The following is a 24,290-nucleotide window of genomic DNA, read 5'->3' as shown; positions in this document are numbered from 1 at the left end:
TATTGACTTTGGCTGCGCCCAGGCTAAACACTGCTCTACAAACTTCCCCTGAAGATCAATACCAGTTGCAGGCTATGGAACTAGGACTAGAAGAGCTCTCCAAGACCCCAGCCCAGATTCAGGCTCTGAATTGTTTCAGCTGTTTCGGATTAAGCTTTGTTTGAAACCCTGGAATTGCAGACTCCCTCTCCATGTCTTCCTAGACTCAATGCTGGCTCGCTGGAGCTTGAGGATTTATGAGTAAACTTGCAGGATCACCCAAGTACCACTCACAATAAAATGCATGCAACCACTTACAACAGCAATAATTGCTGAAGGCCAAACATAACAGTAAGCTGTCATTTAATTGTTTTTAATATACAATGCAGCTGATCCAAAAGGTTTTCACAAGCACTTGTAAAACCTCTATACAGCACAAGACAAGTCAAACTGTATATTCAAACGGGCAGGGACCCAGCAGTCATTATTTTCTAAGTAAAGAAAACATGTTGGAGAGCCCTCCTCTTCTGCTTTTTCTTCTTCTTATATTATGTACATAAGGCCAGCTAAAGCAATACAGTGTTCAACAACATGCAACTAAGGTATTTATAAGAAATCTTATAATTACTTTTTAGCATGACACAAAGCCTTAGTAATGTGTCATTCAAATATTACTGTAATAAACTCTTACTAATTGTTAATAACAGTTAAAACCTTTAGTAGCGCTATTTATTTATGTTTTATCAAATGGATCTTTTAGCAAATATGTGACCTGTCTTCATTTTACGTGCAGTCACAACTAACCCAGACGTTGTATTATGTTAAACCATGAACTATTGAACCATGAATGAAGCTGAACTAAGGGGACCTGTTTGTGTAAATGATGATTAATGGGAGTGTTCCCCAAGTGCTGCATCTATGCTCTGAATGTTTTTGCAGCAGACTGTAACAGCGCCAGCATTAGTTTGATTAATAACACAGTGCAGTGATGTGCAAAGAAAACTACTTGGGAGGGGCGTGGGTCATTCAGCTGTTAAAACTTCCAGTATTATGTGATGAAAAACAACCAACTTGATTTAGAGAAAAAAATATGTTGACCTTTTCTGTAGTTGCAGATATTTGTCTGGGTCTAAAAGAGGTTAAACCATGCACTATTAACATGCTCAGCCCTGATTTCCCATGGCTAATCAGTGCCAGAGCATGCTTGGCCTATGGCACCACAGTCAAACCATTTTCAACTCCTACACCTTGTCGTGCCATTTCAGAACACGGTTGTACATCACAGCCAGTCATTGCTATACCACAAGTGACCATGAAGTAAGCCCAGTCAGCAATGGTACCCTTGGTTTAGCCCTTGCTTGTGCCCTGCCTGGCTGACCTGGGGGTTTTGCAGGAAGGTGGTCTTGTAGTTCATGCAGCCCCCACAGCGGTTGTAGAGGGGATCAGCGTGCTTGGTCCAGCTGCCTTGCAGAGTCGTCTCATCCCAGGTCTTGTGAATACTCAGGATGGAGGTGTTTATGAGGCGACAGATATCCACCCCAGTGAAGTATTTACACCAGTCACTGAATGCCATCCTGAAGGAAATAAGGAAAATGTGTTTATTGAAAGTAGGTTTAAATACACTGGCAAAACATACAGCATGTATTTGAAGAGGGGCGATTACCAGCACTATACCAGAGTGAGTAGTTTCAAATGCCATTTAGATTGCTTCAGTACTTCAATGCTATGGTCACGCTGTTGGATGATTTGAATGGAAATAGGAAGGCTGTTCAGAGCTAGTACTTCGGATTCTCCAGAAGAGCTCCAGGCAGCTCAAATCCAGGTCTGAGTCAGAGGATGATAACTCAGTATTGGAGAATGAAATGTAAAATGCAGTTAAAGTGACAGATGAAGCTACTTCCTCTTTAAATAAAGTGGGTTGATGATTTATGAGAACATAATCCTATTTCAAATGGAATGCGCTGTTCGAATGTGAAAAACTCACCAAAACTCGCCATCGTCCTTGACTGTGACTCCCATGTTCTCTCGCTCGCTGCTCCCCACCTTCTCCCACTCTTCGGAGCTAAAAGAAAAAAGTGAGAGGAAGGTCAACCCAACACATCCACTGAACATGTATCTTAAAATACTGAAGAACGGTAATTTAAAAAAGAAAAACATGTTTAGCTAAAACAGAGCTCAACATTTGGATAAGAAAAAGGCAACCTGAGTACAGTATCAATGCACTGTTCAGAAGGTGTGTGTATTCTTCAGTTTAGAAAGCAGTTATGAATGATGCATGGTTTTATTGCTGCATGTACCATGCTTTGTTTTCTCTCTCAGCGCAGGTTCCTGGCTCTCTGGGGGCTTGTTGCTACAGGCAGGTATCACTCATTCTTGTTGCTATAGGCAAGTATCACTCATTCACCAATGTCATGTCTGAATCCAGGAGCGCTTAAACCACAAATGCAGACTAGCCCGGCTCTTTTGCGTCGTGGTTAAGATGCTCACTCGCAGTGCACAGGGTTGTCGGTTTGCACCCAGCCTCTGCCCTTAACACAATGCGTAGTAGAATATGGGGCATGCATATCCATGTAATAACATAGTAATAACTGGGTAACTACCAATGCACTCTTATAAAGTAACTACTGGTGAAATAGCATGTGCCTTGTAATTACAATGTAATTACACGAGTTATGTAAATACTCCATGCACTGTAATTAAACAGTAGTTACTGTTGATTGAACCACTGTTACAATGTAATTACATAAACTACCCATGCCCTGTAATCTAAAGTGCTACCAAAATGTGTTTTAGTCCTGGTTACAGCACCCTTTTATTGAAAAATGACCCATTCCAAAGTGCAGATTTACTTACGAGTCACTCCATGGTCCGTTCCACTCTTGTTTACCCCAGGGGTTCCTCATTTTGATCATGAAGAGTTTCTCTGCCTTAAAGAAGGACATCAACCCTTGACCCAGGCGGGCTTTCCGCACGTCTGTCACCGAGTAGGCGTGACCCTTTACCAAGCCACAGCTCATCCGAGCCTCCACATCCGACTGTGAGGTTGCCTGGGGAAGCATGGCGAGTGTAGAGTTTGAGACACGGCCGGGAGTTTCACCTTTACACACATTAATAAAGGAGTTCACTTAGTGAGGGAACTACACATTTACAAAGAAGCAGCAGCAGCACAGTCAAGGGACCAACTCACATAATCAAAGAGGAAGCAACAAACCTTCAGAAAGTGGGATTAAAGTGTTTGCATCCTCCACCTATCTGTGGTTATCCTGGAATAACCTGTGAAAATACTGCAAGTAGTTTGATGCAAACTAGGGAATTTCTTTAACATCCTCCTTTCACATCTTCCTAAATATCCAGCTGTGGTTTATAGCAACACCCCTCAGTAACTTCCCAGTAAGACTACCCTAGGAAAATATGTAATGGAAAATAAATACAAATTGACATTGGTATACATAATTGTATGTTAGAATGGTCTGCTGTTTTGAATGAAGTTGTTTTTCCTATAGCTGTACAAATAGATGTAAACTACTTTTCTAAAGCAGTGCTCAGCATATCTTAAGCAATACAAAAGCATGTATGTGTTTACGTGTGACCCACCCCCACCTGAAACAGAAACAAGTTCTTCTTTATGAGCTTGTAATAGTTGTCATTATTAAACAATTAAATAACTGATACATGTGTAAAGAGAGTGCAGACAGCCAGCTATTCTTTATTAAACGGATGTAATGCAATAGTCTGAACAAAAAAGCACATTGCTTCTGTTATGCTTCTAATTCTTGCTGGATTTCCGTAGGTCACTGGAAACAACAAATCAGTCAAAACCTCAAGGGACCTTTATATGAGCAGCATGGAATGGATTTAAAGCTGGCAATCAGATCATATAAAAGGACAGCTTGACATCGTGTAATAATCCTTTTGCAGTGCTTGTATCTGTAAGGAGTTTCTTACATTCTTCAGCAGGTTTCATTCGACTTTATGAAGCAAAATGTGTTTATTCTACAAGGTGGTGCTAAACTTTTGGTCATAGCTGAAGAAGAATACATTAGTTAAAACAACTCACATTCTTTACACCCATACCACATTGCTCCCTAGGCTTCACGCATTCTTTCTATGCAGAATAAATTAGCAAATTAGCATAGCAATTGCTACCTGCTGCAGAATTAACAGTTTCAATGAAAAAACACATTTCAAAATACTGTAGAAGGTGAGTGATGCACTATGGAAGTCATCGCGCTACAGAGACACACCTTGATATAGCAGCTGATGATCCCTCCCCTCTCATTGACTTTCAGCAGGTCTTCAAATAGCTTGAGCTGTTGTGGGATATCTGTTGCGTACTTGCCCACCTCCAGATCGATGGACTCAGCCACAGCTCCAGAGAAATCCACTACAGCGTCGGCAGTGTTGCCACCATCCAGAGCTTCATAGCAGCCAGCAAGCCTGGAGGAACAATGCAAGAGCTGATGCTGCCATTGTAACACTGCAACAGCAATTCTGCAGTTCTACAATGCTTTTCACATCACTATGCTCTGCATTTATAATAGTTTGCCACAGTTTTAATATCTCTTACCATCCCTCTCTATTCTTTACTGCGCTGGCAAGATTTTTTTTATTTCGTTCCTAAAACCTGTGTGGATGCTTGAACTGTGACTAAGCCAACAAACGATTTACATGAGACTTTCCCTTTAACATTTATCATTTGGCCGACAGTCCAGTCGTTTGAAGGTTCTCATGGCTACAGTAAGGTTGCTTAAGCACCAGGTTCAATATGCTTTACTACAATTTGCTATGATTTTATTAAGGTGCAGGCTTCAGACTAATATCAGCACTCAATCAGCACTCACATATCCGACCCTATACAATTCAGTGAAGGTTAAAGAGTGTGACGCATATCTAATTATTTTGGCCCATTCCAAAGATACAATGTCAAAAATATATAGCTGAAAGAACAGTGTTTTAAAATAAGTAGGCTTTCATTAAGTTGTATGATTCTGAAAATATCACTTGCCAAAAGTGATGACTGTGGACACTGTTTAAAAAAACCCAACAGCTTCCAGTATTAAAACAGTATCCAAAGTTAGTATTCAATATTGCAGAATATAGTGCTTGATAAGGTCCTAATGTCATAGTTTACTCACAAATGAAAATGCACAAAGGCAACTAAAGGCATCACAGATAAAAAAAATAAAAAATACACCACAGTATTTAAAACTTTTCAATGATTAACTGTTTTACAGTATCTGGTCTTTGTTCACTTTGTTGCTGCTGCATTTTCGTTAGGTGAAACTGGAAGAAGCGCTGTGTAACTGCCCAATAAAGATTGATTTGCACATGCGAGACACAATAACATTTTATATGTTTTTTATGCATATTTAATTTAGAGAGCTAGGACGAGCATTGAGCAAATGCATTTATTTTCATGGCTGCATGGCCAGAAATATGCTCCTGAAAATAGAAAGGTTAGCCAGCGTACTTTGCATAAGCTTTCTCCAGCAGTGCGCTCCAGAACTCATTACGCTCAGTTGAGTGGCAGTAGATCAGTTCACCGTTGATGGTCGGAAGACGATCATCCACAACCACGTCAACCCACTTCCCAAAACGCCAGAACTGGAAGTGGAAGATCCCGGCATAGTTCTCTGGTTTGTTTGGGTCCCATTCCTGTTCCTTGTTGTTTGGGATCACCTGAAAAGAACATATAAATTACTATAAATTCAAAGGTTTCACACTGTCCTATATGAAAGACATACTTCTGTATTTGTCGTTTGTACGTAAAAGATACATAAAATAAAAATACCGTATATAATATATATATATATATATATATATATATATATATATATATATATATATATATATATATATATATATATATATATATATATATATATATATATATATCATATATATATATATTTATTGCTCCCATAAAATGTATTGCACTGCCAATAAGTCACATGATGAATGCAGAATGTGTCTTAAGAAAAGCAGCAACTGGTTACTAGGAAACCAAACATCAGTTTCACAGACCCTCATTAGCTCTAATCTTGAATTATGGTACCTAAATGAACATTGTCAACGGTGAGCCTACCTTTCGCCAGAGATCCTCTTTGAGAGCCAAACAGGAGCAGGCTGCTACAAACCAGCAGTTTCCCAGGCTTCCTTGGTTCAAGTCCTGGGAGCTGATTCCCTCCACAAACAGCAGGGGGTTATCAGAAATCTCCTGTACAGAAATAAAACAATATACACTTAACTATGGAACAGCCCTTGAGGTGGAGCTTCTCGATTACAACAGAGACCGGGTGCATTTCTTCACGTTACGTAAACATGCCTTGAAGTTTGCATCCCTTTACATTGAAACTGATAGTGGATGCACGACGTATACGTTTACAAAATATATGTCCCTCTGTAGTGAAACTGATGGAGGGGTGCATTTTTACACGCAGACAAAATATCCAAATTATTAAACAAATGAAAAATCAAACATTTATACAAAACAAAGGCACAAAACAAAAGGGCACGTTGGCCAAAAAAAAAACAAACAAACAATAACAATAACACATATTGTGCTGGTGGTACAATAGCAGTTGTTTTTGTTTTTCGTTTACCTTTTTATTTTTTCTTCTTCTTAACTCCCATTAATCCATGAACACTCTCTTCCCCCATACAGCCAATCTGCAGGTCTTTTACATTCTGGCCGAGGGGTTAACTAGTTAGTTATTATCTTATTACCCCTTGGCCAGAGCCTGCACGAGTTCAATAATGATGCACAACTGTCAGCTAATTAAATACTCAGTAGCTGATAAGTCACGCATCTTCACAAGGTTCTAAAAACACACAAAACAATAACACATAATTGAGTATTGTTCAGTGAGTGATGCTGTCTATTAATGTGATACTCCACTTCCTTGCTGACAGTTTGAATGGAAATGACCCAGAATAGAGTTGAGCTATTGGTGCTGCCAAACATCTAAGCCTCCCTTGTTTTCAGAGCCACAACTAAAAGGGCCAAGGCCAATTTAAGATTATCTTTAGAGTTACTTGTCAAAATCCTATTATAACCTTAACCTCTTGGAATTTGTTATGTTCACACATGTAATCTCAGAACTTCAAAAAAGCTGAAGACTGCCAAAAAAAAAGACCCAAATGACGACAAGTGTCTAAACTAATTTCACAAGAGAGCTATTACATTTACCATACCAGTCTGGGTCAAATGTATGTTGTGTTTTAACTCCAGAAAATTAATTCCCAGTAGAGGACCATAGTTAGTGAAGATGGCTGTACACCAGACAAACCCTCAGGGGCTGTTTATCATTACTGCCATTCTCACAAAAAGGACTGCAGTACTTTATGAGCCCTTGTGAACTTGTTTTTAAAGAGCATGTTTAAGTTTGATTTTGTATTTTCTATTGTGCTGGTCAGTGTCCCTCGTCACATGATCTGAACAGAATAAGGAAGTCTCTTGAGTCCTAGGCAGATGGAATTTTCCAGTCAAGCTCACAGACAGATAGAAAAAAAATGACTCAGTATTGGATCAACAGAACCACTTTAAATTCTTTCAGCAAAAAGAGAAAAAATATTAATTTCTCCAGGGGCAATACATATAAGTCTGGTTAAATCAATACCCTGTTGCTGACCCTAGCTAACAGTCACATTTAATTTACCAGCATTGCCAGTTTGGCCAGACAGACTATTCAATAATTTCTTTTTAGGGAGTAGAAAAAGGAAACATTTGTATTCATTATTTACAAAGAGGTGCCAAATGTGCGTACTAGAGACCTTAGACACAGCTTGGCTCTCACTGCACATCTTATTATTCAAACAAAGACATCTTGGTTTGTATCCAAAAAAAATGCGACTTAACACTCTATAGGAAAGTTTTCCAGCATCACTGTAAGAATAACCTGCATAATCTTTCTTTGCTGTCTGCGATCCATAGTTTACATATGGTAATTTCGTCTGTTCTACCAATATGCATGCACTCCCTATAGTGTTTTATGCAATTGAATCATTAATATTATTATTAACTTGTTGTGCAGACCTTTTGACATAAAATATGTTCTGAATATTTGGATATTCGTTACAAATCAGTTGGTTACTGTGGCAAAGTGCCCTGCCCCTGGGCTATTTATTTGTGTTGTATGTTACGTGTAATGTGTTAATGTTAGTGTATAGTCATTGGTACTTGGGATATAAATGGGTCTGTGTAACACAAGTGTTTAAAATGTATGTTTGTATTTAGGCACGAGGATTGCACAGCACTTCACGTGCAGGTAAAATGTAATATGTGAGCATAGGGAATTGCACGTTTATTAATTCACTTGCTGTTGTACTGAGACTCCAATTGAGTGATTGATTAGCAATCAAGTCTCGGTACAGCTGCATAAAAGCAGCTTGCTTTCACTGATTCGGGGTTGTGTGTTTGTGAGTGGAGAACAGGTGTGGAGAGGAGAAAGTAAAAATGAAAGTAAATAGTTGTTTTGACTCACCGTGTTTGTTTGTCTGTTAGTCCTCTGTTTGTTTAAGTGTTAGTCTGTTTTGTTTCATCTCTTTATTTTAGCTAAAGTGCCTTGTCTTGAGTTTTGTTTGTCTTGCAACCTTTTATTTTCTGCTTGTTTTAATTATTAAATGCTGAGCGGTAACAATCGCTCAGCTTCACTAAACTCCACATCTCTGTTTATTTTGTGTTGGTTCCTGTTTTTTTGGTTTGATGTCACCCACTGCAGCCATCTTTGTGACAGTTACATGTATCAAGTAAGAAAACCAATTCAAAGGGAAACTATCTACTCTGATGAAGATGTAGAGACTGTAACAGTATTGTAAACAAAAATTCTTCCACATACTGTTGCAATAATGTTCAAATGCAAAAGGTGCTGGCACTCAACAATGCTGTTACTTTGTAAAAGTGTTTCTGGAACGGTTTAGAGTTTTTGTTTATATCACAAGAAATGCATGTCCTCAAATGTCAGACTGGGTGGTTGCTCCGTTCCCAGGGAGGAGGTTTTTGCCCTCCCTGTTCACTGCTCACAGTGTGAGCCTTAAAGATGGGTCTTTTCTAAATATTTTCCCACTCTTTAACATTCCTCTGTGATACAGTACATCCACAAGTGGGATTAAGAACAAAATCTTCAAGAGTTCTGAATTATTCCAGAGGGGACTCCGAATCCCATTGCGCCCTTCTTTCCCACAATTTAATAAATAATAACGTGCTTGAATCGTGTTTATGACTTATGATGCTAATGAAAGGTGCTAGGACAGCTTCTCTCACAATTAGACTCAATAAATCTGTTTGCCAGCTTAGTGTTGCGCTTTCATGGCCATTTCACCTGGAGGATGAAACTGTCCCCTCTTTCTTTCAGAACCAACCAGTGACATGCTATGTAGTCAGTCAGATGCTTGACCGTGAAGACACTGTTGAGACAAAATGACCTAGGAAGTGCAGGTGTAACGTATTTCCTGGCAGGCTGTAGTGTACAGTACTGTTAAAGTGATATTTCTATAACACAGTATCCATAAAATAATAACTTAGCAGTACATAAAACAATTGCAATGTAAACAGAAGAAAAAAAGAATTATGTGGCTTTCATATCCCCTTGTAGAGAAATGGAGGGATGTCTTAATGCTTCAAGGAGGGGGGAAGCTTGTGTGCATGGAGCTAAAAGGACTGTTGAAAGTTTTATAGTTGCCAGTGAAGCCCCTCAGTGAAGTAACAACCTTGCTCCTGGAGCCATATTACACTAGACACATCAATACTGTCAAAAAAAATTCCATCAAGCTCACCTGAGAATTCCATTCTCAGTAAAGCACCAAAATGTGTCTGAACATCCTGTACTGAAAAAATAAAATAGACCAAAACTGTACATCTCAGACAATTGTTTAAACTGTGTTACTCTATGGTTGAATCAAACAATTAATAAAACACATCTCGGTTTTGTTAAGTCCAATATCCTTGCAGCGCTGTCTGCTTCAACCTGAGTAGACTATTGTACCTGCGCTGGACCAGTTACCACTAAGCTCACTAAATCAGTCATGTCTTAAAACCGTAGATAAAAGAAACCACAATCTTTTACACTGAAAATGTTGCATACATGAAATACCAGAGAGGCATCACCTGATTACCTTGAGAGTGATTACAGTGCCTTGGGCTTGAGTTAATACTGGCTGCATGTAATATCCTCTCGGTAACCAGGCTCTGGGCTTCATTATTCCATATAAATGCACATTACCTTGGGCCTCTTCCATTCCACAATCCCAGGGGGGGAGTTCTTGTAGAATAATGACTCGCTGGTAGCTGGGAACTCTGGGTCTTCGAAAAGCTGCTTGCGTTCTTTGCATTGTTGCTTCAGCTCCCAGTACCTCTGGTTCTTGTAGGGTTCTGCAGATGAAGACATTGCTCAGATGACGGAACAGCTGCAAAAATAAATAAACAAAAAAAATTCTAAAAATATGATTGCCAGATTGAGAAAGTAGTGGGAGCATATTGAGAGTTGTTGGAATGTTTAGAGACAGCAACTGTGACATATCATATAGGAAGGAATATGCTTGATTAAGTTTTTGGGAACGATCACACGTTTTTAGTGATTAAATTAATTCGTATGTACCACACTTTGCTTTCCATTATAAAAGACACGTTGTGGTAAACATCTGTTTGATTATTTATTGGTATTTTCGTGGCAGTTATTAACAAATAAAGGACTTGTCAGTCCTTGAAGTTATCTGCTATCCTGTACTTCCAGTTCGAGGTCACATGATTACATGGAAATTGAGTCAGGGGAAAAACATTGATTGGGTACTTGTGACGTCTTTGAACCCTTATCTTCCACACTACAATGTCTTTAAAAATAAAAAAAATAAAAAACTTTTGATTTTGTGTAACTACATGCAGTTTTAATATTGCAAATATACTATACAGTAAAACCTGTCTAATCCAGCCCCTCTGCATACCACCATTCTGTGAATTTCTTCATGATTTTTGGTTCCCGACCAAATCCTTATTAAACTGAATGGTGTCGTGCCGTCTACAATACTAAACCTACTCTGGAATCCATCATCATTTTGAAGTTTCTTCAGCCTAAAATCAATATAAATCTGACTGTGGTTACCAGGTCATGTGATTTTTTTCCCCCCTGAAGTTTAAAACTAATACAAAAAACAAAACAAATCTAAAAGCAAGACATTGCATATACTCTCACATGTTCCACCAGTGCCATTCTGAATTGTGTAGTTGTTGAACAGCAAACAAATGTGTAAATGTCCACACAATAAGCTATCAAAAATAGCGAAGAGAAAAATTCAAATACACAAGGCAAACCATTTCAGACATTCTGAAAAGATGCCTACTTAAAAAGCAACACAGAGAAAAGCTAACTGCCAGTAGAAAAGCACCTGAACCTGGCATGCAGGTACAGAACAAGCAAGTGAACATCTTTCTGTGCCTGGACATGGCTCCTGCTAATAACAGGTAAAGATTATGTTCAGATATTGTTGTTTTTAAAGTTTTCTGAGGCATTATTGTGTTTATTTGATTGTGTTGGGCCCTATTTTCATGTGTGACTAAGGGGTTTTAGCTGTTAGACGGGTGATATGTGTATGTGTGATTTTCAAACGTGTAAAGCTCCTTTCAGGCTGGCACTCCTACCCAGGTTCCGACACAATAACAACATCTCCATTCCGATGCGATAACATATCCCCTTTGGTAGTTTGCTGCTTTACCCTGGTAACAGCATAGCATGGCACAAATACTTTGTAAAGCATTGTAAGTGTATGTTATACAGTCTAGAGAAGGCATAGTAAGGATAATAGGTTTGGAAGACAGGAGGACTGCTCCATTACAGTCATCTCACTACAGAAAGGATATTGCTGCTCTAGAAAGAGTGCAAAGAAGAGCGACCAGAATTATTCCTGGTTTAAAAGGCATGTCATATGCAGACAGGCTAAAACAATTGAATCTATTCAGTCTTGAACAAGGAAGACTATGCAACGATCTGATACAAGTATTCAAAATCCTAAAAGGTGTTGACAATATCAACCCAAGGGACTTTTTTGATGTGAATAAAAAAAAAAGGACCAGGGGTCACAAATGGAGATTAGATAAAAGGGCATTCAGAACAGAAAATAGGAGACACTTTTTTTTACAGAGAAACATGGGAATTTGGAACCAACTCCCCAGTAATGTTGTTGAAGCTGACATCCTGGGATTCTTCAAGAAGCTGCTTGATGAGATTCTGGGATCAATAAGCTACTAACAACCAAATGAGCAAGATAGGCCAAATGACCTCCTCTCGTTTGTAAACTTTCTTATATTTTTATGTTCTTACGTTATTTGATTTGTTTGGATTGAGTACAGATGTTGTTAACAGATGTGCTGTGCTTTATTATAGATATAACTTTCTTTTTTTCTGAAATTGAATATTTTATTATTATTATTCTTTTTAATGGGATGCAAGAGATGCCAAATTTGTAGACTAGCATTACAGATATGTTTAAACCAGCTGCTTCTCTTTGAGAATATTACCACTGAAACTACTGCAAAACAAAGTTCAGTTGCTAAGCAAAGCAAACCAAATCTAATCAGAATGTACCATAAACACATTATGAATTGTGTGCAATAGTATTTATTTGTAGTATTTAAATACGAGTGCTACTCCCGCTACAGTAACTAGTCGTTATACTACAGTACATTTAATATGCTCTCTTCTATAATGGAGGAAGTTGCTTGATATGCAAATGACACTGTAGAATGTGTCAATTGCTGGCTACAGAAACAGAGAACTATGTCTAGGTGTGTCCACTTTACCAAGGTGCATTTGCAGTTTACTATGCTCTTCCTCTGCTACAGCTCTATTTACCATGCTTTACATTGCTCTTCTAAACTTTGCAATGCTTGTGCCTTGGTATACAGCAGTCTGCTCTATTGCTGCTCCTTTCCTGTGGAATGCCATTCCGCTCTACAGCACCTCAGAGGAATCAGATTCACATTGAAATCCCATTGAAACAGTCACTGCTTTCAGGACTGTTTAACTCATTAAGCCTCACCCTAGACCTTTTTTGTTGCATTGCTAATGGAGACAGACTCCTTGTAACACTATGTGTACCATTCATGGCAAAGTGTATTAAAACATAACAAACACGTGGCAAAGAATATCCCGGCAAGGTAAAGAATAGGGAAGCACGCTGAAGAAACCACATGGTATAAGAATGGGTTCCGCATGGGCTGCAGTCATGAGAAATGCTCCTGCTGGTACAATGCATTGGTGACTATCTAAACAGTGGCAACTCTAGCTGCCACCCTTCAACTCCATATTAAACCTGGTTAGGGCATGCTCTTTCCACATTCATATCTGGATGTGTTGTGGAAATAACCACTGCAGCCTATGAGCTCTAATGCTAGTGGATGGACTGGGCGCAAGAAGGTGAAATCCTCTATTTTTCCTCTGTGAATGCTTGCTTTCCAATGAGTCAGGACGTCTCTGATGAAACTACAGTATAAACTCCACAGGTTAGGAAAAGGTTTTCCTGTTGACAATTACTGTAACAAATGCCATCTTCCAGAATGTTATGAGACAGAAAATAGGCCTTTTATTTTCTGTTTTGATACTAAAAAATCTCGGGTGTTGCAAGTTATCATTTCTTTGTTTTCACTGATTGGGCCACTCAAATTTCACTGATTAGCATCATCCTATAGAATGAACTCATTTTGCTTCATAAAGTCGAATGAAATCTGCTGAATAATGTTATGTTGACATGTTGAATTGCAATACGTGTGGTAGTTTTCAATTTACTTAACGAAAACCTGACATTTTAAAACGTGACATTACAAAATCTAACATGAAATATTGTACTCCGATTATGGCTTGTGATAGACTTATTTTCATTACATGATTACAAGATGTTAAATAAAAGATGTAATTATGTTCCTATATTATTTTATCAATCCTAAAATTACATGTTACACTGTAGTTTAATAATACTTACTTCATGCGCTTACGTTAATTTTGTTGTTAGTTTCTGTATTAAATAAAGTAAGAAATGCACAGCAGAGTAATAGTGTAGTTAATGTAATTGTATTTTGAAGGGTAAAAAAAAAAAAAATCAATGCAGCCTTATTCATTGTCTGTCCACGATACCCTGATTCAAACCTAAAAATCTTTTCTTTCAATTTCCTAGGTAACGTCATGAAGATGTAAAATCGCATCATTACCTTGTCACTGCTCTTCAATTATTTGTATTTCTGGGGGGGAGGGGGCTACTACAGAGTCAAATGCAAGGAGAGGTGAGCCCACTCCCTTCCTCACCATACACACACAGTATTCACATTATTGAAATTCCTAAAGCACAACAAAACGAAACATGCTGTTCAACCCACCCCCGCTTACAATGCATTTGAATGAAGGATTTGAAAACTATGTGCAATTTCAACAGGAATAATATACCTGTATGTAGTCAGTATACATCAGTATACAACCACAAAAGTGTAGAAACTATCATTAAATTATACGTTGAATCTACACACTGCTGTAATGTGACACACCATAACCCTGGCACTCCCTTTAGGTAAACATACCTGACAAATACAACAAGTTTAAACCTGTCATTACCTTCAACAATGCAGCACAAGGAACCATTAACCACAGTAAAGAATACACAAAGGGAAACAAGAACGTAAAACTCCATTTACCTTTCAGACTTGCAAAAGTGAAAATTGTGGAAGATAAAAATCCTAAAAAGAAAGTTGAATGAAATCCTAGTTAAAGCTGTGTGAAGGTTTTAGCAGGATTGTGTTGTCTTAAGGAGAGTGAGGCAGTGAGGTGTGTTGCTCTGTACCTGTGTGTTCTTCAGGTTTACGGTTCCCCTCAGCGTTTTCTATTCTGCCAGCTGATTAGTCTGTTACCACACCCCAGCCCTGAGGGAGTGGCTGTCATGTCATTGCTTGAGGTGCTTCGGAGACTCTATGCTTCTTTGCAGTTCTCTCCCCTTGAGGAGTAGAAGCTCTAGTAAAGATGTAGACTGTCCAGCTTCAAACGTTCTCATTGGTGCAGTGGTGTGGAAGTTGGACTCTGCTAACGTTTGGTTTAGGGTGTGTCAGGTTGTCAGGAAGTCACATGACACAGGTGCTGTGATCTCATACCAGGTATTGGTGCCAGAGTTTGTACACTACGTGCTGGTGACAAATTTTATAAACTCCAAATTACAGCCATAAATTTTACATCACCTAGAAATTTAGAATTGAGACATAATAATAATTAAAAAAAAAAACTTTCTGAATACAATTTAGATCTTTTATTTAACATAATGTAATCAAAATGGTATCTCAAAAGTCTACCAGAAGCCATAATAGTAGTACAGTATTTCATGTTAGATTTCGAAATGTCACATTTTTCAATTTGATAGTTTTTCGTGAAGTATATAGAAAACTACAAAGCGGTACATAATTCAATATGTTAATGTAGCATTATTCAGCAGGTTTCATTCAAGTTTATGAAGCAAAAGTAGTTTATTCTATAGGGTGATGCAATAGCCATAGACGTTTCAGTAACAATCAAAGCCTACCTTTTTATATTGATTTAAAAGTGTGTGTGTGAAAGCAACATATGGGGTAACATTTTCCCAGCTCTTTTCTAAGTTTCTGTAATGTGAATAAAATGTAATCCAAGCAACATCTCTGCATCTCTTTCATTCTCAATGTACTCAGGTTTTATAAGTCAGTGATGAGCTTATCAGAAGAATACTACAATTTACAGTCTCATAATGCAATGTCAGAAACAAAAAGTTTCAAAGGGGAATAAACTCAAAGTCACATTTTAATTATTTTACATTTTTTTTCTGTAGATTTTGATACAGGAGAAGTATATACATTCAGCAGTAGAGCAACAGTTATTAGGAGTTTATACAATTTGACACAAGCAGGGAAAAGCACTAAGAGACAGAACTGTAGTCATTTCCACAGGTAGCTAGCCTGAGGCCCTGTCACATAGACTGCTGCAGTGGGTGATGTCAGACCAGAAACAGGAACGTTTCTGGTCTGACATCAATGGTGAAGGCGCTGATGTGCAGTTTAATAATCAAACAGATAGAAAATAAAAGGTTAAACAAAAAAACAGCACACAGCACTTGAGGCCAAAATAAAGAGACAAACAAAAAGGATTAACACTACACGAAACAGACACTAACAAACAGCGGACGAACAGAAAAAGATGGTGAGTGAAATCAATTATTTTACTTTTTTACTTTCTCCTCACCACACCCATTCTCCACTCACGAACACACAACCTCGAGTGAGTGAAAACATGCTGCTTTTATGCAGCTATACTGAGACTCGATTGCTACTCAATCATTCAATTGGAGTATCGGTACAACTTCACATGAATTTACTCAGTGCAATTCCCCGTGCTCACATATTACATTTTACCTGTACGTGAAGTGCAGTGCAATCCTGTGCAATACAATAAATGTATTGCTTTGCTTGCTATAACCTGTGTAATACATGATTTCGATTGGGATAATTGTTTTGAAATTTCTATACACAACCCAATTAGTTAATCTTTATTTGTAAATTCCTATTTATGTATCTTTTTGTATTTTCCTTTATTTATATTTATTTTGGATATATTGTATATATGTGTTTGTTTTGCATTTATATGGCCTGTAATTTATATACTTTTTTTAAATTTCTGTAAGTCGCTTTAGATAAAAGTTTCTGCTAAATAATAATAATTACATCACTATTGTAATAATAATAATAATAATAATAATAATAATAATAATAATAATAATACTAAACAGCAATGTAGGAACACAGCTTTATACAGCAGTACTGAAAAGACCTATGAGGGTGCCTATTAGTTTTGCTCAGATAATAATTGACAGTAGTCTTGTGCTACTCTACCTGACCTAATGTAACACTATGTAGACCTGGATTAGTGGTGATCAATGTATGTTTAAATTCTGAATGGGTTCCGCTTACATTACAAACACAAAGTAAAAAGAAAGATAGATAGTGTGCAATTGAGACTGACAGCATCTGATCAGAGATACAGGCCAGAAGAAAGACACAGACTGACCGACCACATTGGGATAATGACTGCTGTTATGGTGTCCTAACATTAATACCAGCCATCTCGTGTATTGTGCTAAGTGATTCCATAGCACTTTTAACAGGTCTCCCAATTTTAAAGTGAAGAATCACACTTTAAAGGGGAGAGCAATATTTTGGTTTGTCTTTTGCCCCATTTCACAGTAGCAAGATGCATTCTGTAATAACCTTTGCGGTACTCTTGCAAAAATATTTAATAATCTGGACATGTAAAATGAGAAATTACTATAAACTTCGTTTTGAAAGATTTTCAAGAAGACTGCACCACCCCATTTATTTCCCAACTTTAAACATTTCATGCTATTAAAGTATAACATTCTTGGTATTTAAATGAATTAACTGGGGAATCTGCTCTGATTCCACTGGGTTTTTTTACTGTTCCCACAAGGGATGCGTATCCCAGGGTTCTGCAGTTGTGGATGTGCTGCACTGTATATTTATTAAATATTTAGAGAAAAGCTTGCCCTATTGTGACAAAACATGGTTACGACATTCTTTAGCCAGAGTTATGGAGAGTATGGGATCACTCTATTGACAGTGTTATGTCAGGTGTTGCTGTGATATTCCATCTATAAAAAGAACCAACACTAAGTGCTAATAAAACTGGTTCACTGTAAATATGAGTTAAATAATATATGGTATAATATTTCATAGATATAGAGATATATCATTTCACAATATATGGTTTGTGTGGCATTATTCACAAGTTTTTGCAGTCTACTGAATGTTGGTATCCAGTCACATTTCCTGCAGTAAGTTTAATGAGAATTCCTCAATCTCTTGCCAAATCCAATTTGTTGGAAATTAATGACCTTTCAATGTTTCCATCAACTAACCCTTAAAAGGTAAAACAGCTCTAAAAACATTTCCTTAGCACTTGAACGTATTTCAACATTCTCAAAAGTGCATCATTGACTTCTTTATTTTCCCTGTGATCGGGGTAAAGTATGTATATCCAGTCATAGCTCTGAAGATCTTTCCTGTACGGACCGGCCACTAAAACGAGCACGATCGTCTTAACCCTACCCCAGGTTATTACTGTTACTATAGTCTGTATATGAAAAAGAACTGTCTTAATCTACTCCAGATTATTACTATAGTCTACATATGAAAAAAGAACTGTCTTAAACCTACTCCAGATTATTACTATAGTCTACATATGAAAAAAGACTGTCTTAAACCTACCCCAGATTATTACTATAGTCTACATATGAAAAAAGAACTGTCTTAAACCTACCCCAGATTATTACTATAGTCTACATATGAAAAAAGACTGTCTTAAACCTACCCCAGATTATTACTATAGTCTACATTTGAAAAAGAACTGTTTTAAACCTAATCCAGATTATTACTACTACTGCAGTCTACATATGAAAAAGGATTGGTCATTAGAGCAGTTCCTGTATTTGTTTTTAATTAGCTAAAATGATTCTGGACTAAGACAAAAGTGTCCAGACAGGGCATTACAAGGGATCTAATCATCTTGAAACCTACATCAAATTATTACCTCTTCCCCACATGTCAAAAATAATTATCATTACAGTCTGCATATCAATAAGATGTATCATTTTAGAATTTTCCCGTTTTTTTTTGTTTTTGTTTTTTTTTGTAATACATTATAATACTTCTGTATCCTAACCAAGAAGGAAATCCAAACTAGACCATGCCAGCAGAAAATATGAAATTAGGAAAAAATTTGAATAATGTAAACTAAGGAAGATTTATATCTCTGTGCCCCTCATATACAATTAAAGTAATTGTTTTAATTTTAATAATTAGCGCTTCAGGTAAGCTGCATACTAAGTGTTTAACGCATTGAAAAAAAATTAATTAAGCATGATATTTAAATTGAGTGTGTAAAGAATAGGCCGAGCAATGTTGCTGCACAGGTTTACTTTGCATGTTATCAATCTTCTTGTACTGTGTTGGTTCCCGGAGTCTCAATAGTCATTTGTGGACATACTAAAAGCAGTAGCTAGAGATGGATTACAGAAATGCTAGGACAGCTAATTGTAGCCTTAATTACCAGAAACATGTGACCAATAAGTCTGGGTTTAAAATAAATATATATATATATATAATATATATATATATATATATATATATATATATATATATATATATATATATATATTATATATATATATATATATATATATATATATATATATATATATTTCCAGCCACTTGCAATTCGTGTTTGTGACTGGATTTTTGATCTTTAGGATTTCTTAGCCCCCCTCAACCTAACCTATCGATGTTTGGAAGCTAAATCTATATAATAAATACAATATTCTCTGTTTGGACAGAGTCAGGGTGCTTTATATGGCTACAGCAAGGCGATCAATAAGGAATACAGTGTTATTGTTTCTTTTATTTGCATTAGTGCAGTATCAGTACCAATCTTTATTTTTTTTTTTAAATATTAGAAATATGTAAAATCTGCATGCAGGACTTTAAAGTATATTCCATCTGCAGCATTTCAATTTTAAAAATGAATTAAATATGTTTATTTGCTTCACAGCCCTATTCTTTGTGGTCAATAAAGCAAATAAGAATAATTGTTGTTTTTGTTTTTATTGTAAGACCAAGATGTTGTACAGTAGTTCAAAGTAACATTACAGTAAAAATGTAAGGCTGTAGTTAATGCCTACCCCATATGTTAGCATGTGCATTATTTATTAAAAGCCCTCATGACTGAGGTAAAGTTGCCTTTTAGTCACCTAAAGTAGATTAATAGATTTAAAATACATATACATTAACTTCATGGAAATACAATGCAGTTATCATTTACTGATATTTACAGCATGCACTTAGCACACTTGAATAAAACCTGATCTCATTTGCTAAACAGCAACATTTTTTAACAAACCCCATTTTAATGCTATACAGTAATCTGCATGGAATTCCCTAAATCCATAACCTGAGACTTCATGTTAGCTTTTTAACTGGCCTTTTTATTTATTTTATAAATGGATTGCTAATTAACTATCCACTATTAAAAATTAACAACATTCAGTTGCTATGTAAATACCCATTTGTTAACAATTAAACTAAATCACTGTCCCTTATTTGTGAATCAGATTTAATTAGATGCTAAAGTAGAATTACAATATGCTGAATGGATGTGTACTCTTAAAGGTAAAGTCAGTACCTTCTGGGGGAAAAAAAAAAAAGTTATTACATTTCTGAAATAGAAATTGTGTCCATTAGAAAGTGCACTTCAAAAACAGTTTAAACATTCTGAGCAACTCAACTTTGTTTCACCAGAAGAAGTCCTTCCTACCTCATTACTGTGGCACCTCACTGAAGACGCGTGTTCTGAAATCTATCCAGACAAATGAACTGCTGGAGAAACCTGCACCTTTATTTTATTTTAGGAATGTACTAACTTCCGGGGGAGGCTTATTTAGAAATCCTCTCAGTTCAAATCACTTGTGGGAAATCCCAGGGAGCCAGCCCAGATCTGTTCTGAATACCAGTGTTAGCTGTTCAGTGCTGGTGTTTTGTTTTGTTTTTTCTCTCATTACTTAAGTGAAAATGTTGGTTACCAAAACTGGTTTATCAAGTTTGTTCAAGCCAGAACAAGGAAAGACTGGGCACGCTGCAGTCTTTACATGGTCACTAGCCTGAAGCACTGAGCATACAGGAGATAAATGAGGGAGAGAAAAGACTTATAATAAGTTTATAAAAACAGTTTACAATACTTCACAATAAGTAAAGTAAACAATAATTATTCTTATCTAACACAAAGCTTTATCAACAGAGTAAGTGTTATCATGAACAAAACCAGGGTTCTGATGTAACAGATTAATGATTATTGCAAATTAATTTATTATGAACTAAAGTGGGACTTTTTACTGCAGGGCTCTTAGCCATATACAGTACAGCTCACTGTGCTTCACAGTGTGGTTCATGAATTAGTTGAAGTTTCCTTTTTAAGGCTGTTTACATGTTAGAATAGAATTTAAGGGCAGACAGTAGTCTTTTTATTCTGCTTTTTAGTTCTAGTAAACTAAACTGGTTTGAGGTTACAGTGTGAAATGTTTCCAATTTGGATTTCTAATTTTCTGGCTCATTAAGAGCCTACTGGACACTGTCATGACTCCTTTAGGTAAAAGACTGGGCAACTCTGAATTAAACAAATTCAATGGAAAACCATGTGATGGTTCATATGAAATCACTAGCCTGTTCATATGTTGGGTAACCTCAGCGACGGTGCTCTGCTTTGTATGTAAAGTCACCTCAAAGACGGTGGCACCCCTCCTGTATGTCGAGTATGCTCAGCGATGGAATCCCCCTACTGCACATGTTGGGCCATTGAAGTGTCGGAACCTCTTTTATGAGTTAATATTACTAATCAATGTTTTTTTTTCTGGTTCGCGAGCCTCTTCGTATATTGGGTCATCTCAGAGACGGTGACCCCTCTTCATTTGTTGGGTCTCCTCAATGACAGAACCCCTCTTTATATGCGTAGGGCTTTTGAAGGACTGTGGCAGAGTGTCCCGCCCCTTTATGTTTATTAGTGTTTTATGTTGTATGTAGTGTGTTAATGTTGGTGTTTATGTATAAAATACACAGGCTATAAATATGGGTTATGAGCACAAGTGTTTAAAATGTATATTTGTATTTAGGCACGAGGATTGCACAGCACTTCACATGCAGGTAAAATGTATTAATATGTGAGCATGGGGAATTGCACTTTTATTAATTCACGTGCAGTTGTACCGAGACTCCAATTGAATGATTGATTACACCGTGTAACAAATTTATCTATTTTTTTTGTTCGGGGGTAGTAAGCGTTATTTCCTAATTGCTTATGCCTCAAAAGTATTGAAAATATACTGTATTTACAGTATAATCGTAAATCTCGAAAAACTACTCACTTCTAAATCTTTTGTAGTCATTTTTGTATTACTTTAGTATAAATACATGTTAATTTGGATTCATATGTTGTTTTTTTCTGACCTTATGTGAACGAAAAGACACACATTTGCGCGTTTTCCCATTGGAAATAGTGATATTTTTAAATATCACTGTCCTGGTCACAAAAGCAAAGTCTGTGGGGAATAATAGCCATTTTCTATACTTTTGAGGCATAAGCAATTAGGAAATAACACTTACTACCCAGGAACAAAAATTGTGTTACATAGTGTTAGCAATCGAGTCTCAGTACAGCTGCATAAAAGCAGCATGTTTGTACTGCATGTGTGTTCGGGAAGTGGAGAACGGGTGAGAGAGAGGAGAGTCAATTTAAAAATATAACAATTGCTACAACGTGCTGGCTAGGACTTGTTTGTTGGGTTCATCCACGTCCGTTTTGCATCATTTTGTCTGTCTGTTTGGCCAACGCGCCCTTTATTTTCAGTTGTGTGTTTTGTTTAAATATTTTGTTTGTTTATTATTTAATAAAACGCTGTACGCCGTAGCTTCGCAGTTTCACCGCCATTACGTGTTTTGGTTTCTGTGTTCTTCTGGGTCTGACGTCACCACTACAGACATCCTGGTTACAAGGACGGAGCCTATCTTTATATGTTATACATTACTAACTTAATGTATTAAAACATCATAGCATCATAGCATGTTCCGCCCCATGTATAGATCAATGGTGTAGAGTCCACTCTATCCACGGTTCTGCTTATCTGAGACAAAGCTGTTTGTGACAAAGTGTCCCAGTGAAGAGGAAGGAGCTGTGGTACCTGCTACAACCTGTTACCCATGGTGTTAGATGCTTACTCACCCCTCTATTGTCACTGGTGCCTTGCGGTGAGATCAGGGTACTGAAGCACAGGAGCTCTCTGCTGCAGATAGCTCAAAGCCACTCGCTCTCTCTTCCTTTGCAGCAGCGGTATTCCAGTGATTGTGAGGATAAAAGCACAGCTGATGAGCTGTATTGGAAAGACTGGGATCTCTAGGGCTGTTACTGAACTCTGAGCCCCAAGGGTACTTAAATTAAAATGAGGATTCAAAAACACAAACATACAGCACTGTATTCTACAGGATCACAGGCTTAGATGGGACTGTATGTCTGCAACATAACATAACAAGAACATTCATGATTCTCTTTTTGGGGCTGCAATTTTGCATCAAAATATTCTGTGGGCAATTGATCGACATGCTGGCCTCCTTCTATAAACTAGGGATGTACAGAAGGACGATGACTTGGGCAGGGCTGGGGTAAAACAAAATGCCATAAAATGCATTTCTGACATGGCTTTTCATTCAGAAAACAACCTGCCAGTTTATGGATTATACAGAAAGCGACCTGACAGATTTTGGATACCTAATGTGTATTTTTTTTTTTGTTTTGTGAAAGACTAATCTTTCCTCTTTCTAGACTTGAGATCACTGCCTATTTATGAACAGGAATTGATTTAATAGTTTTTTTACAGAGTAAAATAATGTACTTATGCAAGAAGTAATATATTTTAATGTGTATTTGTGGCAAAGTGGCTGAGTGGAAACAGGTGCAGGAGTGATGCAGTGTTGAAATCAAACAGACAGAGCCTTGCAATCCTATTTGGAAAGGGGTTTTTATTTATTTTATCCAGGTCTGGCAACCAAACAGTAATCCCCCAGCAATACACATCAATGTGTACTACACGGGGTAAATAACAAGGAAATGCAGTCCCAAATAATAAACAATACCCGCCCCACAATAATACAGACACAGTCACCAGTCCTGGGTGAGTGCAGTAGTGCTCATGGTGGGTAATACAACTTTATATTTATGACAATGGTGAAGTGCTGTTCCGGCTTAGTGCTAGCCTTTGGTGACTTTATGCTAGCTATGGAACTATGTTGGTTGTCTGATAACATACAAGACAAAACAATTACAAACAAACAAAACATAACACTCATGATATAATTTTGTTTACGGGTCTCTCATAGTCCTTCTCATTTCTAGCAATTCAAACTAATGCGAAGGAACAGATTACGATTCTCTGTCCCCTTGTATGCTGTCACACATGACCCCTTGGTAAACAAGTGCAACGGCCTCTCAAATCTGCAGCTGCCACATCATTTCCCTTCCAGGCCAATGCGTTATTCCAATAGAGTCCCGCCCCCTATGATGGCCGACATCCCTTGAACCCTAGGAAAGAACTGTCAGGCCAGCCCGTCCAAAGAACTCTGTTCTCACTGCTTAGCTCCCACACAGGTTGGAAGTGAGATTTACAACCAATAATCATTGTATTTCTCACAGTATTATACTGTAGTTTCTTTA

General features: G+C 37.3%; 1 protein-coding gene across 3 annotated transcripts in view; it reads right to left on the bottom strand.

Moving 5' to 3' along the window:
- LOC121295654 (calpain-5-like) overlaps nt 1-20,492 on the bottom strand; it is a 30,990-nt gene extending 10,498 nt beyond the window's left edge. Inside the window, exons 1-8 of one of the 3 annotated variants that reach the window (XM_041220590.1) lie at nt 20,352-20,492; nt 10,200-10,383; nt 6,065-6,196; nt 5,450-5,658; nt 4,224-4,416; nt 2,833-3,026; nt 1,964-2,041; nt 1,358-1,553 (exon numbers count right to left, since the gene is read on the bottom strand). In XM_041220590.1, the coding sequence (XP_041076524.1) occupies nt 1,358-1,553; nt 1,964-2,041; nt 2,833-3,026; nt 4,224-4,416; nt 5,450-5,658; nt 6,065-6,196; nt 10,200-10,364 (1,167 nt within the window). In that variant the 5' untranslated portion in view covers nt 10,365-10,383; nt 20,352-20,492. The other 2 variants (XM_041220591.1, XM_041220589.1) reach the window with 2 other exon arrangements.
- Nucleotides 20,493-24,290: the final 3,798 nt, after the last annotated feature.

Source organism: Polyodon spathula, chromosome 20 (genome assembly GCF_017654505.1).
Source record: "Polyodon spathula isolate WHYD16114869_AA chromosome 20, ASM1765450v1, whole genome shotgun sequence".
Lineage (NCBI taxonomy): Eukaryota > Metazoa > Chordata > Actinopteri > Acipenseriformes > Polyodontidae > Polyodon > Polyodon spathula.
This window is presented reverse-complemented; position numbering and strand designations above follow the sequence as displayed.